This window comes from Cupressus sempervirens, chromosome 3 (genome assembly GCF_028749045.1).
Source record: "Cupressus sempervirens isolate cs-2001-9-10 chromosome 3, ASM2874904v1, whole genome shotgun sequence".
Classification (NCBI taxonomy): Eukaryota; Viridiplantae; Streptophyta; class Pinopsida; order Cupressales; family Cupressaceae; genus Cupressus; species Cupressus sempervirens.
The window spans coordinates 609,203,973-609,221,378 of record NC_143120.1 but is presented as its reverse complement, the minus strand read 5'-3'; the positions used below and the strand labels follow the sequence as shown (position 1 = coordinate 609,221,378).

At 36.6% G+C, this 17,406-nt stretch overlaps 1 protein-coding gene across 1 annotated transcript in view; it reads right to left on the bottom strand.

Annotated features, from left to right (window-relative positions):
* Window positions 1-17,406, bottom strand: part of LOC149568152 (SNF2 domain-containing protein / helicase domain-containing protein / HNH endonuclease domain-containing protein) — a 288,465-nt gene that overhangs the window by 219,844 nt on the left and 51,215 nt on the right. Inside the window, exon 3 of the mRNA XM_089821153.1 lies at window positions 7,764-7,896. Coding sequence (XP_089677279.1) covers window positions 7,764-7,896 — 133 coding nt within the window. The remainder of the gene's footprint in view (window positions 1-7,763; window positions 7,897-17,406) is intronic.

Below are 17,406 nucleotides of genomic sequence, written 5' to 3'. Positions count from 1 at the left end.
GATGGAAACAGTGTTGATGTTGATGACATCTACTCTGATTTTTGTTCTAAAGCCTTGCTTCATCATGAGGAAGCATTCATTTCACATATAAATAATGATATGGCTCTGTTTTCTGATGTTGGCACTCAAGTTAAGGCACTGTATGGAGATCCTAGTATTCATCATACCAGTAGGATAAAATAACATGACAAGGTTGGTACAAGACAACATGGATGTGGGATCTTGAGATTGGAGGAGGGATGTTCAGTTGATGATGCTGCTTGCAGCAATGGGATGCCAAATATCCTTGGTATTGTAAGATCCCTATCTAATTCTGATTTCAAATTTTCAACTACCGTCAACATTTTGTCAAACTGTTTGCTCACAAAATCTATTCTATATTTCTGAGATCTTACAACTGTTCCCAATCAAGTCTTGACATTGCCAAATAGCTTAGAAGGCGTATAAACGTAGAAATAAGGATGCAAAAGCAGTGAATTATGACTTCTTATCAGACTTAAGCATAAACAATAACAGTTCTGATTAAGAGTTTTCAGTTACCAAAATCTCTTAGACGTTTCATGAAACGTGAGCCAGAGCATAACTTCACAGACAGCATTAAGAGTTTGACTGTATCAGCAATTTCGACATCAATTTCTGAGTGTATACTTGTCTGACTGCAAAATAGTATGACCCAGAAACGTGCAGCAGTTAAGAAATTCAGTTCTGAGCATTGATCATGTCCATTTATGGCCAGATAAAGCTTTAAAATGGGCACGCTTGGTTTTGCATATATATTCATGCCTGAATATTCAAGAACAGCAATTACAATGAACATAACCAGCTTGGCAACCTGAACATTGTCCATGCAGGCAGCGAATAGCTCTATCCAACCAATGTATGATGCTCAAACCCTTCAATAAATTGAATATTAACAACTCATCTTATAACAGTAGATACAAGAAGCCCTTGCCGACTTTGTCACAAAAATTGGTTCAAATCATTGTAGCATGGTACAGTAGCAACAGGTACAAACTTTTAATATACACATCAAATCTGCAACTGAGCTTTGTAGTGAATTCTAAGCAAACCCACCTCTCGGCAAGATTGGATTTCCATCCAATCTTTGGTTCTAAGGGTTTTTGCTCCTAGAACAACCCAGCCACCATGTCTCACAAACAAGAGAAAATGGCTTCGATCGTATAATCCCATAACATATCACAAATGAATGAACAGCCCTGCTTATGTAGCTTCTTAAGTTGGTAAATATCCTCACCTTTAGCAGTGTGGGATAAAAGTCACTTTTTAATTAATAAAGTCATTTAAATTTTATATTGCTTTATAACATAAAATAAACTTAGCTTCATATACCATTAAATATTATTATTATTCTCCATTTCTCCTCAAATAAATGTCACTACAAAAGCATCCCTTTTTAATAAATTATTACCTATCGGGATGAGAAAAAAGGCTAACCTAACTTCAAGAAAACACAGAGAAGAAGGGGACATTACAGATATTCAAACTGATTTAGTCTGTGGGAAAGCATTTATTGATATTCATCCTCTTAGGGGAAGAAAGGCAACTAAGACTGAGGGAGATATCACACTTGATCCTCCAAGGAAGAAGAGTTTTGAAAGGTAGGTTAGCTTTCTAATATCTTGATGTTTTCAATAATCATAAATTGGCAGTCCCAACTTCTTTGGATGTTAGTATGAAGTCTTCTCCTAATTTGACACTCATCTAAAGCTCAAGAATGGAGTTATATTTGAATGTTTGATTCAAAATAAGGTCAAGGTAGAGCTGCAAGACATGGTGAAGGCCAGTTCTACTTCTCAGTTTTGGAACCAATTGGCATACTCTTATGAGGACACTGCCCTTGTTAGATGTGATGCTTATTTTTGGCAGAGTACGCAAAGGACTTTGTTTGTCCATCCGTGAGTAGCACTGCATCCTAGAACAGAAGGTGGTTTTGTGAGTATTGTATCCCAATGTGATAGAAATTTTGGGATAATGTTGTTTCCACTTGTTGTGCTTGTAGGTTACTGAGGTCACTAGGTTATTATGACATTGTAGCTTACCTTGTGATGGAACTCTGAAATTTTCCAAATTTTAGAGTCCCAAATATCATACTAAAGAGAGAATTTTCAGATCCTGCTCAGATCAGCAACAGCTTCTCCTTCGTTGTGCATTCTATACCTTCCAGAGTCTCCGAGATGGCTGGTTAAAAAGGGCAGAATGAACGAAGCCAAGCAAACACTACAGAGGCTCCTCAACAAAGAAGATGTTGTAGATGATCTTGCATTGTTGGATTAGGGACTGGACAAGATGTTACCATAAAGGAGTATGTGGTAGAGCATGCAGACGCTGTACCAAGCAATGAACAACAGAAGCAAGATGGTGAAAAAATTCACCTATATGGCCTTGAGGAAAAGTGAATTGGGGTATTGGATTTTTAAATGATCTAAGGTCTGCTGGAAATACCAAAAGCTTTAGTAAGAACAGTGGTCATGTGAAATTTTTTATGAATGACCTCTTCCCGAACAAAGTATGGGTTTGGGAGGTGATTGGCAGGTGGCACATCAATTGCAACGGTCTGAATCAACTCAGAGTGCAGGTTTAAAAAGAGTTTTTCTTTATGCTGGATCTGCTTCTCACATTCCTTCAGCCGCGTGCTCTGTAAGATCAATAAATCATTATCTGGTTTAGAAGGACGTGAATACATGCAAGTTTTCACTTTGGTTGGTGCAACCAGTCTTGTCTTTGATGCAAAATAATTGTGGGCCATCAGAAACTGTTGCTGGATCTGCAATTGTGCATCTATCAAGGATATCTGCGAAGGGTATCCAATGGTCTGACTTTTGTGATGTAAGACTTAAAAGAGCTCTTACAGTTGGAATGACTCTTCAAATGCTCCAACAGTTTTGTGGTATCAGTGCAGTCCTCTTTTATACGCCTAGCATACTCAAGGAGGCTAAGGTTGATAAAGTGCTGAGCAATTTGATAAATATTGATAAGAACTTTGCTGCACTTTTGGCAAGTGAAATAAGCGCTGTGCCTATGTTGTTCTTTATACTTCTTGAAATGTGGTTGATGGACCATGTAGGAGGAAGAGCAATACTTCTATATACAGCGCCATTATTATTTCTTATGATGCTGGCAGTGAGTTTGATGGAAGTCGTTCCCCTAGCAAGTGCTGTTCAGTCATTTGCCTTGATTGGGTGTGTAATGGCATTTTTGAGTTTCTTCAATATGGGCTTTGGTGCAGTACCAAATATTGTATGTTCTGAAAATTTTCAAATGAAGAGTTCTTTGTTGTGAAGAAACGGGAGTAAATGAAGAGCATATAAAGTTAATGGAACGCTGAAACAGGAATGAAGGCAAATTGGAAAAAGGATGAGGCAATGTGTCAGAAAATTTCCAAACAAGCGTGTTCAGTGATACTGCGGGAGGGCATAAACTTATGAATCAAATCCCGCTTGGGGAAGATTTTCAGACTTAGTGATATAAATGGAGTTTCCCACACATTTTCTTATGGTTCCTTCTGTGTATTTTGCAGGTGCGATCGGGTCTGAGAGTATTCACGCGGGTGAAAGGGGTCGTCAGTGCATTAAAGAAGATGAGATTTTGAACTAGACTAACCCACGCGTATCAGGCATGAATGCGTAAATGGAGAGTTGCGTGAATCTCCACATCCTTTGCTGGAGCGATTTGCGTGTTGAATTTGCCCTACGTTAAGCGCCAAAGAGCATATACGGGGGTTGAGTGTCGTTGTCAGTATGCTATCCGTCACCTACAATAGTCAGAAAGATATTGATAACTCAATTCAAGCAGAAGCTCTACACAATCTTGAGCAATTGTTGGACACTGGCATTATCCTGGGTGTTGCTTGAGGAGGGCATGAAGGCCTAACGTGGACGTGTAGCAAGAATGAAACAGATCCTGGTGCCATCAGTTTAACATGGGAATTTGCCAAATTTTGGAGCGGAGGTTCAGTTTTATATAAATAAGACAGATGTATTTCGATAGTTAGGAGTTATGCTATGTTCTAAAAGTATTACGCTCACAATATTATTACAAAGGAGTTATGGTTAGTTTTTGTTATGAAGGGATGTATTGTTTGGGAAAAGGCATAGTGCCTTTTCGCTTTGTATAAATAAGAGGATGTAAAATAAAAACAAGAAAACGCCCGTATTATTAAAAAAAAAAAAATTCCTACATATATATTGTGAAGTATATATATTATTGAACCTTTCCGAAGAGAAATTATTGGTGATCTGAGCAAAGCAGAGGAGATTTGAACTTTTTGAGCATTAATCCCAGGCATTGTAAGGGTCAATATGTGTTGAATTGAGCATCAAAAGGCTGAGTGTCTTCAACACGATTTGTCCAGCAATAAATTAGTAAGAAATTTTATTTGATTTAGAGTTGAATTATACATAGCTCGTCCTTTATAGTTGAGTTATTTATTTGTTTCTAATTTATTAATTTGGTAAGTACATTAAATTGTTTGCTACTATTCAGATTTGATCAATACGAATAGTACAAGATATCATCTCTTTCTCATTATTTGTATCTATTATGCCCGTGTGATGGTTAAATCGTAATAGACTGATCTGAATATGCTAAAGTGTGACAATTTGTGGCATCAAATTAACTAAGTTATTAACAAATATTATACCATCAATACTATAGAGTTGTATGTAAGGAATGTATGTTTGACTCTATCACCCAATTAGAATTCAGCACTGATCATAAACTTGCTCATAAATTTTGCATCCAATGCTGGCATATCTCTATCTTTTTCCCTTGAAGATTTGATTTCATATAGTAATTTGTTTTAACTTTTCTATTTCAGCATACAGTTCTAATAAATAATCAAAGTTTGAAGTTATTAATCGCAATTTGGAAGTCTTCCTTGATGCTTGCCAGTCTAGGAATTTATTTTTTAATCCGCTATAATAACTTTTGCATCCGAGTTTTGGATTTGGGTAAACAGGCCTTGGTCCAACGGAACCTAAAGCGTAGAGGATTTAATCCTGTCAAGTTGGCCAAAATTAGTTAGATACCCAGCATCGAGCAGGCAAGGCTCGTAGGTTTCTAACTAGTGATTTTGATAACCAACACCTTGAGTGAGTTACAATTGTCGGTAGTGGCTCTAATGTAGCACTCATCACTACTTCAAATCCCAACTTGTTGTTAACAGTTTAATGGATGGAGCCAAAGCCCACGCTTAGGTTCTACAACATGATTAGTAGCTTATTGGGTGTCAATCTCTGATACACCAGCAACATAGAGTTGATGGACTTGTACACATGGCAGCATTCAGTCAAGCTTATATTGTGCAATTCAGGATTGGGTAGAGCTCTACTGATTACAATGGCAGGGTGATGTAGTGGAAGCCTGTTCTGCATCCAGAATCAGTTTTGGATAGAGTATGAGTTAGAGTATTTATCCTATACAGGTATGAGGTGGATCCCTAAAGTTTGCATTGATATAAAGACACCTACGATATCATTCAGATTGCTATTCTAAGTTATGACAGCGCGGTATGGTGGCCATTTGTATTCATTTCATCACATGTTGGAGTTCATTTTTCCATTGTTTTGATTTTCTACATATGGGGATGGTTACTTTATGGTGATTGGTAGAAATACTCCTACATCTCATATAGCAAGGTCTATACAATGATTTGGGACCCAATTAGTGATTTGCAAAAGGATTTCATATGTTGCTTCATGGTTTATGGTATTTGAGCATTTTTATAAGAGTGGAGCAGCAAGTCATTCGCAGTATACTTGAGGGCAATCAATCCTGTGAAGGGAAGATTGTAATGCCCCCTACTTAGTTACAAACAGTTGAGCAGGCATTGGCCTATCATCAGGTTTTTGCAAGCTAGTGGAGTGGAAAGGGGACCCATGTTGAGGCTGTGGAGCTACACAGGAGCTTTATAAGTCATTCTCAACAGTCTGAGGTAGTTTCCTAGATTTTAGGAGGGGTTCATATTTTTAAGTGATTGACTGGGAGTTGACAAGAATACGTTAGGGGACCATGAGGCTTACTTTGTAGGTTTTGGTCGGAATTCCTTTTTTTAGACAAATTTAGGAAAGGCTCCTGCTTTTTAGCAGGGGATTGCCACTTGACTCTTTTGTTGATGTTTGTAGCTGCAAGATGTTGAGTTTTTCCCAGAAATAAAGATAAACAGCAACAAGAAAAGGAAATACGATGCACAAAAGACACAAGAGATTATCCTGGGAAATCCCTTCCACTTAAAGTGAAAAACCCAACCACACCAGCGAAATATTGCTTTTATTGATACAATAAAAATGTTCAAGTACAAAGCTTGCACTTGATTATTTACAATACACCAAGCAATCATATAAATAGATTGCATTTAGACTCTTCATCTTACACACGAAGATCTCTGACATGCTCATTTAACTCTTGACGTGGGGAGGAGATGAGCAAGGGCATTCAACGAGAACTGATATAGAGGGAGGCAGTCAATCTCAATCCTAATCGAGCTCAGCAAAGAGGATACCTGCACATACCAGCAGCGAGCTCAAGAGCTAGGATCAGAAACCCTTTTCAAAAATCAAATATAGCAAAAAAAAAAACTCAAAAAGTCAGAAATTCAGATGAAAACCAAGTGAAATTAGAATTCAGCATTCGGGTTTGGGGTCTTTCACTCTTAAGGTAATTTTTATCCTACCTCTTCATGATTTTTAATGAATATCTCCTTGGAAAGGCACGCAAATTACCTTCTATTGGGCTGCTGTAGTAAGAGAAGGTCTATGTTTGTTAACACCAAAAATATTCCTTAACCCTCTATTTGGCAATAGCATCTCCTTTTCATGATGACCAACTAATCCCCAAGAAAATTGAGGTATCCATCCAGCAATCCAACGTGCAAATCATGAAACAATCACACAATACAGACCCCAACCACAAAATGTTTGACAGGTTGTTCTTGAGGAGCTTCTACCTGAAGATATTCTCCCAACCAATTGAAATGGGCTGATTTACAGCAATTTCCCACAAACATTCGTTGAGTTCTTTGATGATTCTTCACTATCATACTCCTAAGAGCTTATAACTCAACTGCCACATAATGTATACATTACAATTTTGGCAGGAAACCAGAAAACAAATACCATATCTGTACACTTATAATTGGTTTCAAGCTTAAACTTTAAATTGGCATCCTTGAAACAGCCATAAATCATGTTTTTTATCATCATTAAAAACTTTTAAAATATGAACAGAAAAATCAAACAGACATTTTCAAAGAGAACGTTGATTTGTCAAAAATTACATTGAATTTAATGAACTGAATTTTCTATTTTATCTGGAATAACCGATCAACACTCCTACATTCCTAACATGCAATCAATTGTAGAATTTTGGGAAATTTCAGAAGAAACTAGCAGTACAAACTAGAATACAATACGACACAGCTCTCTAAATTATGTACAACATTATACTTTCTCAATAACACATTATTATGTGCACTATCAAATTTTTTCAATTCACGTTTATCTATTGCGCAATGTTTTCACTTCAACTGGAGATTTAAAACACGCAGCCATTTGTTTCAGATTTTAAAATCGTAAGTGGAATACCTACAAAGCATTGTTTTTGTGATTATGGTATCATCATTGAAATACCATTGTTCTGACACACTATATGGCTTTAAACATCTCATTATATGATTAGAAAAATCTTATCAAACTTATATTCCTAGAGACCTGCATCTAAAATGCCTTTTTGTATGAGTAAAATACCAAGATGAATATCAGCAGGACAGCAAAAAGGAAGCCATCGCTCCAATTCCTCAGCCCATGTACAACGCATACTTGCTGGGCACACAACAAGTACTGGACCCTCGTCCATGTAACAGGATGCTATAGCAATTGCCTGGGGTCAGAGAAAACCAAATCATCAAAAAAGAATCCAACCATTAGAAACTATGCATTTCTCTTCTATATCAGATTGTAAAAAGGAGAAAGTAAATCACACATGAGAACAGAGAGTCTTTCTACATATAACAGAAAAGAACAATCTTGTTTCCATTGCTAGTAGTAGTAACAATACAAGGATTTTCAAACAATGTAAATTAAGAAAATAATGCAGAGCATATTCTTTTATTTTTCAATTCTACCACCTACTGTAGTAGATTGTCCAAGCTTCAATTTGACACAATATAAAAAGTGACTTCTTGGAATCCAGAATATCTAAAGAAACATACTCTGAAGAAAATTATTGCAATCTAATTTAAACAAAATTTCCAACTCATGTTTTTATTCCTGTAGGCCATGTTTGCCAATGAAAATAGAAAAAAAGACTCTTCAGATTATCCCATCAGTATTCTTCTAAAAAAGAATATCTCAAACCAAATCAAGTTATTGGTGATTAGAATAGCACGCTATATTTTTCTTATTAAATTTCTTAGAATGTCAGATTATTAATTCAGGCCTAAGTTTATAAACACTATTATTGGCCAATTTAAGAGTTAATCATACATATTAGTTATAAAATGCATACTAATGTCATATTGATTAGAGTAGAAAAAAAACTAAAGTACTATAACTTATAAGTCATCTTACAGTGAAAAAACCTGCAATAAAGAAAACCCCTAGTGGGTGGTTGTGTATAAAGTAATGAAATAAACATCACATCAAAGTCAACATAGAAAAGCAGCCTACTAGCTTGAAGAAACTAAATATATTTCCCGGAACTTCCTTGAACTCTATAAATTGTTACCAGAAACAAGTTTTCAGGTTCATATATGTGACCACCTATTACATCTTTCTAAACTTGAATTTTTTGGTTCAACTACCATTTTAGCCATATGCAGCAGCCTATAGGAATTTCTGGCTGCAAATTTTTCAATTTTAATAATCCTTAGTTTTCTAGGGAAGCAAAAACACAAGCCCACTTTCCACTAGATATTATCCATTGTAAACCGCATTACTCATAAAGGTTGCAAAAGCAACAGTAATGGAGATTCCATTAAAACAATTTATTTGATGATTGCCCATGGATAACTATATAAAACCAAAATACAGAAACAAAAATTGTTAAAATAATGGTTTTGGTTATAGTGTAGGGTGGGGCTTGTGGGCAGCGCTTTGGTGTATTTGTGGCTTGTTTATTCATTGGTGTTACTACGGAGCACCTGTGGAATTGTTAGCCAGATTGAGCTTTGTAGCATATTTATTGCAGGATTATGGTCTCCTTTACACAGTAATTACCCTATGTAATGTGTACAAGTACCTTGGGTATTATAATGTCATAGACTATTTAGCCAAAAGAATACCAAAGATCTCTCCAGAATGTTAAACTTATACCAGAAATATAGATAAACAGCAATACATAATTGAATGAATAAAAAAGCAGCAAGATTACCCTGGAAAAGCCCTCCTTCCTGAGGGAGAAAACCTCGGTGACAAAGAAATCACTTTTACTGAATAGAAGTTTGAATAACAATTGACCTGATACCAGATCTTACTAAATCCCAGATGATGATGATAATCAGCTTAGTTACCAATTCGAGTTTGATTCAAAATATGGGTTTGAAGAACTGGTTTGCTGGTACAGCAAAATTTTGGAAAGGGTTTTGGGTTCGTTCGTGCAAAAACATGTAAATATAATTAAAATCTATATATAAATACAATTAATGAAGCCTAGAAGCATAAGTTAAAATTAGAATGTCATATAGTATCATAAAATCATATGATATAAACAACAAAAGCACCATAAACTTTAAACTTGTAATCATAACATCATGAATCGCGATCATACAATCATATATTTCAAGTTCAACATCAAAGATTCAAAACATTAAAATTGAATTAATAATTCATGAATCATAAACAGCAAGTTCAAGTATCATTGTTTCAAGTTCAAGTTTCAACTAATCCATTAAAAATGTATTCAAAACTCCTTGCACAAACAAACTCTTGCTCAACCACCTATTTGCTCTTGCTCAAGACAAAATAAGCTATTTGTACACCACAAATGAGTGTCAGAAGCCAACATGAGCCATTCACATTCACTTTTTAGGTTGTGGAACTCAAAAATCATAAAATAAGCCCAAAAAAATCACTTTTTTACTGTCTGCAAGGCCCAATCGATAGGGTTCACAAGAAATTCAAATTGTATTGAGCAAATTCGCCCAGGTTTGAGTTTGGGTGGGCCTAGGTTTGAACCATGGTCCCTAAAATGGAACCCTAGCCAAAATTTTGGTGAATGGGACCCGAACCAAGTACTGGTTTGAACCAAAACGTCGTCCGATGGGCAAAGTGGCAAACCTTGGTAACTAAGATAATCATAACTGAAAAAGTTGAAAACGCCTGACAAAATGAATCCCAATCTTATCAACATTCACATGCATACATAACCATTCACCAACATTGAGAAAAACAACAAGGTGAATAAATAGAAAAATTGACTCCTCATTGTCTCCATTGGAAAAGCAATTAGACAATTACAAAGAAATGAGAAGACAATAAGACAACCATTGCAAGGAAACTTCAATGATTAATCATCGGCACAAATACGATGACCAAGGAATATGAAATGACATTAGAACATTAAGCGATATGACTTCATAAGAATGTCTCCTGACACTACACATCAGCATCTCACTACTATAAATCATCAACACCTCTTAGCTAAGGAGGCACCTTTTCCAATTCTCACATTATTGAGTCTCTCAACATGACACTGACAATGGCTACACCCATTTGTGTGGAAACCAAAATTTATCACAACATGACGTTCGTCATGGCTACTCCCATTTGTGAAAGGAATTATGCACATAACTCTTATCATGGAATCATTCAATGTAATGTTGTCATGGAGTCCCTCAACATGAAATCCACCATGACCACTCCCATGAGTGGAAAGAGTAATACCTCCATCTCAAAAAAAAAAAAAAAAAAAAGGGCTTTCACTTCATATTTCTTTGTCTTAGAGAAATATGCATTGCAACTTTGACCTCATACTCCTTTGTCTCAAAAAAATATGCATTACAAGGGCTTTTGTCTCATATTTTTCCATCTCAGATAAATATGTATTTTAGCAAATTACTAGAATCTATTATATTAAAGCTCTCCCTCAACAAGAATAACACTCTCCACCATACCAAGCTCATCTTGAAAATATGTAAGCCTCACTCTACAAAGTGGCTTGGTGAGAATGCCAGTTGTCTACTCATCAGTACAAACATACTTGAGTTGAATTGCTTTTCTTAGCACCATATTTCTTAAATAATGATACTTGACCTCAACTTGTTTTGTTCTATCGTGAAATACTAGATTAACAGAGAGCTTCACAAAACTTTAATTATCACAATGAATTACAGTTGGCTCTAATGCGTAACTAAACAAACTTGCAAACAGCTTTCGAAGCCACACTGCTTTACAAACAGCTACACATGCTACAATATATTCAGCCTCTGCCATGGTCTGAACCACAGAAGTTTGCTCCATTCTATACCAGGAAATCATGGAAGACCCAAAACTGAAGCAACATCAAGAGGTTGTTTTCGTATCAGTTACACTCTCAGCCCAATCAATATCAAAATAGCCCTGTAAATTATGATCTACATTTGAAGTATATCTCAAGCCATATCCAACATGTCGTGCAAGTATCTCAAGTATGCTTGGCAGCAACTAAATGAATTTGTCTTGGTCCACACATGTACTGACTAAGCACTCACTGCATAACAAATCTTTGGTCTAGTATTCACTACACACAACAAAGATTCAATCAGCTATCTGTACATGGTAATTTACCAAATTAGAGCTAGATGCAGCAGCTCTCAACTTCTTCCAATTAGTTTCCATAGAAGTAGACATGGACTTGCAATCCAATATCCTAAACCTTTTCAAGATATATATGGTATATTTATCTTGACTAAAAATAATCTCATTGGATCTTTGCCACACTCCTAGTCCTAGAAAGTAAAGCATGAGACCAAAATCCTTCATCTCAAATTCAGAGGTTAAACGTTTCGTGCATTTAACAATGAGACTATCTTCATCAATAACAAATAAATCATCAACATAAAGAACCAAAATTAAGACTTTACCATTGACTATATTGAAGCAAAGATTTGAATCTGCAACATTCTTAGAGAATTCCAAGCTCATTAAGTATACATCAAGTCTTTCATGCCATGCACAAGGTGCTTGCTTAAGGCCATACAACACCTCCTTCAATGTGCATGCATCAGTCTCCTTCCATGAATCACAAAACCATTTGGCTGTTCTAAAAACACTTCTTCAATTACACCATTAAGAAATGCAGTCTTCATATCCATTTGATGTAGTTTCCAGCCTTTAGCTGATGCAACAGCACTGATAGTCCTGATGGAAGTCTAATGAGCCACATGAGCAAGTGTCTTGTCATAATCTATTGCTTCCTTTTGTGAGAAACCCCTTGCCACAAATTTTGCTTTGTACTTCTCAATACTTCCATCAATTGTGTGCTTTGTCTTAAAAAGCCACTTGAAAGACAACTGATTTTTGTTTATGCTTCGGTATAACATCCCAAACATCACTCTTGATGATAGCCTGATATTCTCACGGCATAGCATCTCTCCACACTTGTTCATTAGATGCCTCCTAAAAACTAGAAGGCTCAGACTCAATGATGTGGCTCATTAATACCACATAATCTGGAAACTTTTATGGTCTCTTCTTTATCTTAAAGTGCCATGAGGAGCTGCATAATTTTCCGCCTCTTGCATAGTACGTCTAGCCCATAATGGTCTCTTTATGCCTAGCCCGGTATGTCTAGCCCATAATGGTCTCTTTCCATATCTTGAGACGTCTTCACTATCTATCTCCATGGAAGATCCTTCTGATCTTTTGAAAGCAACTTCCTCTTAAAAGATAACTCTTTGTTGATCTCAATGTGTTTTTGACCTCGAATGTTAGCTCCTGTAAGGTTCTAAGGACTCATCATAACCCACAAAAATTCCTTTCTTGTATGAATGTTCTAGTTTAGGTCTTTTATCTTTAAGCACGTGAATATAAATAGGACAACCAATAATTCTGAAATGCTTAACCTCATGTTTCACACCTATGAAGGCCTCTTTAGAAGTCATACGCTGCAGCATTTGATGACAGCTTCAATTTTAAATATATCAGGCAGTTCTCAAACCTTCAGCCAAAAGAAAAGTTTGCAGAAATTTTTGCCTGCCTCAACGATGGATCTCTTCTTTCTTTCAAAAACTTCATTTCGTTGAGGGTTGTTAGGAACATAAAACTCCTCTTGATTAATGCCTCTATACAGAAACTTTGAAAACATTCAAAAGTGTATTCCCCTCCATTATCAAATCAGAAAACTTTGATCATTGCATATTCTCCTTTAGCGTTATAAGGATGTCATGTTGTTCCTGTAACTGTTCCTTTCCCAACAAAGTCCTATCATCCACCAAGGCCAAGTCCAAGAAAGAGAGCAGGTGATAAGCATATAGTGCTTCCAAAGGAGACATGTTAATAGACATATGATATGTCAAGTTCTAGTAATACTCACCCAAATACAATCATCTAACACAAGCTCATTGTTCTCCTAAAATGTAGTTGTGGAGATATCCTTCTATCCACTTATTAAGTATCTTTGTATGTCCATCCGTCCGACACCACTCAATTCAAATAAACTTTTGCAATGTATGACAATGCTTTGCCCAAGAGACTAATATGCAAATTCCTAGAGAACAAATCAATCACATTTGAAAACATAATGGAAAACATGAACAGTATTTTTTATTAACTTTTGACTACATTCATGAACAAGAGCATTTGCTTAAACTTTAAGATTACAATCACAAATACTGGAAAACAAATTGCACTGAATAAAATGTGCAAGAACTGGATGTTTTGTCGTATGGGATAAATGAATTAATGCATACAGACAATGAAGCAAGAACATGTAACAGCAGTACTCCTTTTATTCACATATATGCCGAAGAGATTACATAAAGCTTCTGATGATTACAACCATGATCCAAAGTTGTACATATACCATCCCGAAGGGGCCCGTCAGCTAAATAAAAAGAACCTTCCAAAAGGAGCCCATCGGCTACATAACAATTACCGACGACATCAACCTGTCGGCTACACAAGATTTACCGATGACATCATCCCCCCGAAAAGAAAAGTCGTCTCCAGACGAAAATTACAAAATATTCGAGACAGATCAACAAAACAAGATATATTAACTGACTAACTATAACAAGATAGATATGTTTTCATCACACCGCTTTCACGTTCGTCCCGTGCCTACACCAAACTGATCTCCAAAACACACTGTTTCCTTAGTCAAGCTGACCTTGATAACCACCTGTGCCGCTTTCTCTGCTTCCAACTCCTCGGTACACTAAGCCAAGTGTCGTTGTACTGCCTTCAATTGGATGTCAACTCCTCCCGAACTCTCTATGCATCCACCAAGACAACCTCACGTCCAACACCTACTCCAAGTGCCTCAAAGCATAGGTGCCCATCGGCTAAATAACAAGAACCTTCCCGAAGGGGCCTGTCGGCTACATAACAATTACTGACGACATCAACCTGTCAGCTACACAATATTACCAACGACACTAGAAGAATGCAACAAGCTTGAAAACGTACGAATTCATATTAACTCTACATGCTATGAGTTTCATCCACCAGGATTTGATGCAATATATCCTATGTGTTCTCCTTCAAATTGCAATCATTGTTGTTGTCACACCAAAAGGTCGAATTGTTAATGAACGTCATAGCAGCCAGAGACAAGGATCCACAAGGGGCTAGGTATGTGTCACAAATCCATTAGTCTATGTTCAACTGAAATATCCCAAATGGATATTTGCTCTACTGCTGCTATAATATTTAATTATATAAATTATATTTTCCTATATATTTTTCTTTAATCATATAGAGCTAGACAAAAGTTGCAAAAGAATGTTGTTTCTTTTTGTATTTTTCAGAATATAGGTATTACAATGAATAAATAACAACTGATAAATATAAGTGATAGAAATAATATGCAGCAATACATACTAATCCAGAAATGATTTTGGAACCATACCAACAAAGTCTGATTTATTCCAGAATAGTACCAATACAGATGTGCTTCAAACAAGATGGATGCCAGTTGAAAATGAGATCTAGGTGAGCTGCTGTAATAAACGCCAGGCTGAACCAAAGTGGTCGCCTTCCCTAAAAATCCACTGCTTGCAAAGTGTAACTGCAATACTCGAAACCGATCCACTTCCTTGATCAAACTGTATGCAGAGGAACCTTCGAATCTAATCTTGTTGAGGGCTACATCCCAACAAATCTGCTCTAAGCACTAAGGTTTGCATCCCAAGTGAGGAATGCTCTTCCAGAGCAATGGCGTCCAAAATAGGATGATAAAATGATAAAAGATCCACACTTTTAGGTTACCATCTCCTTATATCCCCTCTCCAAGGCAAATCGAACCCTAAAAGAACCCTAAAGTGGATTTCATTTGAACTTTATAATATAACATTGTTTCCCAAATAAGGCGTCCAAATAGAGAGAAATCATTACTTTATTAATGACAAATAGCTCCAAGCATCAAATAAGTCCTGGCAAGTGATAATCAAATAGTAGAGACTAAGGTCTTTCCAACAAGCTATCACACATAGATAAATCGATCCAAATGGAGCCAGAAAACTCCTTATTACTCCAAAATGGCTAAACACTTAGCCTTATTTAAATTATTAAAAGGCTAACTTAGGAGAATATTTAAATATATTAAAATATTTCCCAAGTAGCCAAGGAACAACCCAAACACTTCTAAAACATGAAATTAAGTTTGTCACCTGCCTGTGACTGATGTCGAACCACCTAGGCCAACTGGCAGTCTCACCCTCAAATCTAGGAATACTCTTAAAAAAATAGGAAACACACCCAAATCTCTTGTAATTGAGATCAGGGGTGATCTCATAGAACCTCAACTCTGGAAAATGTCACAACCTCCTAAAATGTAGGAATCTCCTCCTAAAATCAAGGAACTACCTCCTAAAATCAAGGAACTGCTCTCAACTGATCTACTACTGCCTGAAATACCCAATCCGGACATTAAAAACCTTGACTGAGTCCCTGATCACAACTGCCAGCCTTCAAGACCCCATAATAGGCTAACTCTCATGTCATTGCTAGACAAAGCTAAAGAGGGGACATGACATCAACGGTACCTTCAACTAGAGGAGATAGAGGCACCATCCTCTCAACAATCCCCCCTCAACATGACCCAAAGGATTTGAACTTGTAACACAACACTTTGATACCACTTGTTGGAATCACCATGCCATTACACCAAAAGCTCAAGTTGCCAACGAATATCACAAAAGCCAAAGACAAGGATCCACGAGAAGCAATTAAGCACATGTTAGAAATCCACTAGTCTTGTTGAACGGTACCTTCACCTAGAGGGGATGGAGGCGCCAACCTCCCAACACTTCACAACTAATGTCATTGTTCACTTATTAACGTTGTCTGGTATTCTAAACAATCTGCAGACATCTAGTATCAATTGCTATCGTTCAAAACCTAGTCCTATGGATGATAATCTTACAACTTTCCACGCCAAATAAAAGCCTCACCTTCAGCAATAAACTAATTATCACTTTTGCATCCAAGTCTCTCCATCTTGTACTTGGACTACTCTTGAGAGTTCTCATGTTTGTCCTTCACATGGTTCATGTTACACCTACAAATAGAATTCACCATCAGTTCTACAAGTAATCAAATTACGTTAAACACAATGGCAATACAGCATTATAGTCGGTTTGTCATCTTAAAGATAGAGTAAAGGGTCTTCATCCTTCAGAGATATCAAACTAAAACAGAGAGCTCAAAGAAAAGTTTAACTTGGATAAGTTGAATATCGAATGCCTCCTCCCAACATTTCCAACAACCAAATAGCCTCCTGGACACACATGAAACGTTACAAAGGTTACAGATAGAATATGTGGCAAGTAGCGTAGTAGGAGGAATACATAACCATAGCCTCAGACAACAAGTGCTAAGTATAGACGATCAGTATCAATGAGAAGGTAAGTAATGCTAGCAACACTATTCCTAGCATGGCGCCAAGTGGAAACACATTACCGCTGAGAATGCAGACCAACATCAAAGACTGTGGTCAACTGTCCGGTGAGCATGTAATAAGGGAATATGTTAGAAGAGGCATTATTCCTTAAGCTAAGATTAGATAAGATAATGATATTAATGTCCAACAAAAGACCACAAAAAGGTCTATGGGATTGTAGAGTTACAGCTACAAGGCTAACAACAGCAAGAGCACCAAACGGTGTCCGAAAATAAAAGCAAACAACAAAACAAGAAAAGAAAAGAAACAGAAAGAGGCCAATAGAAACAACTAAGAGTCCTTTCTAGGCAG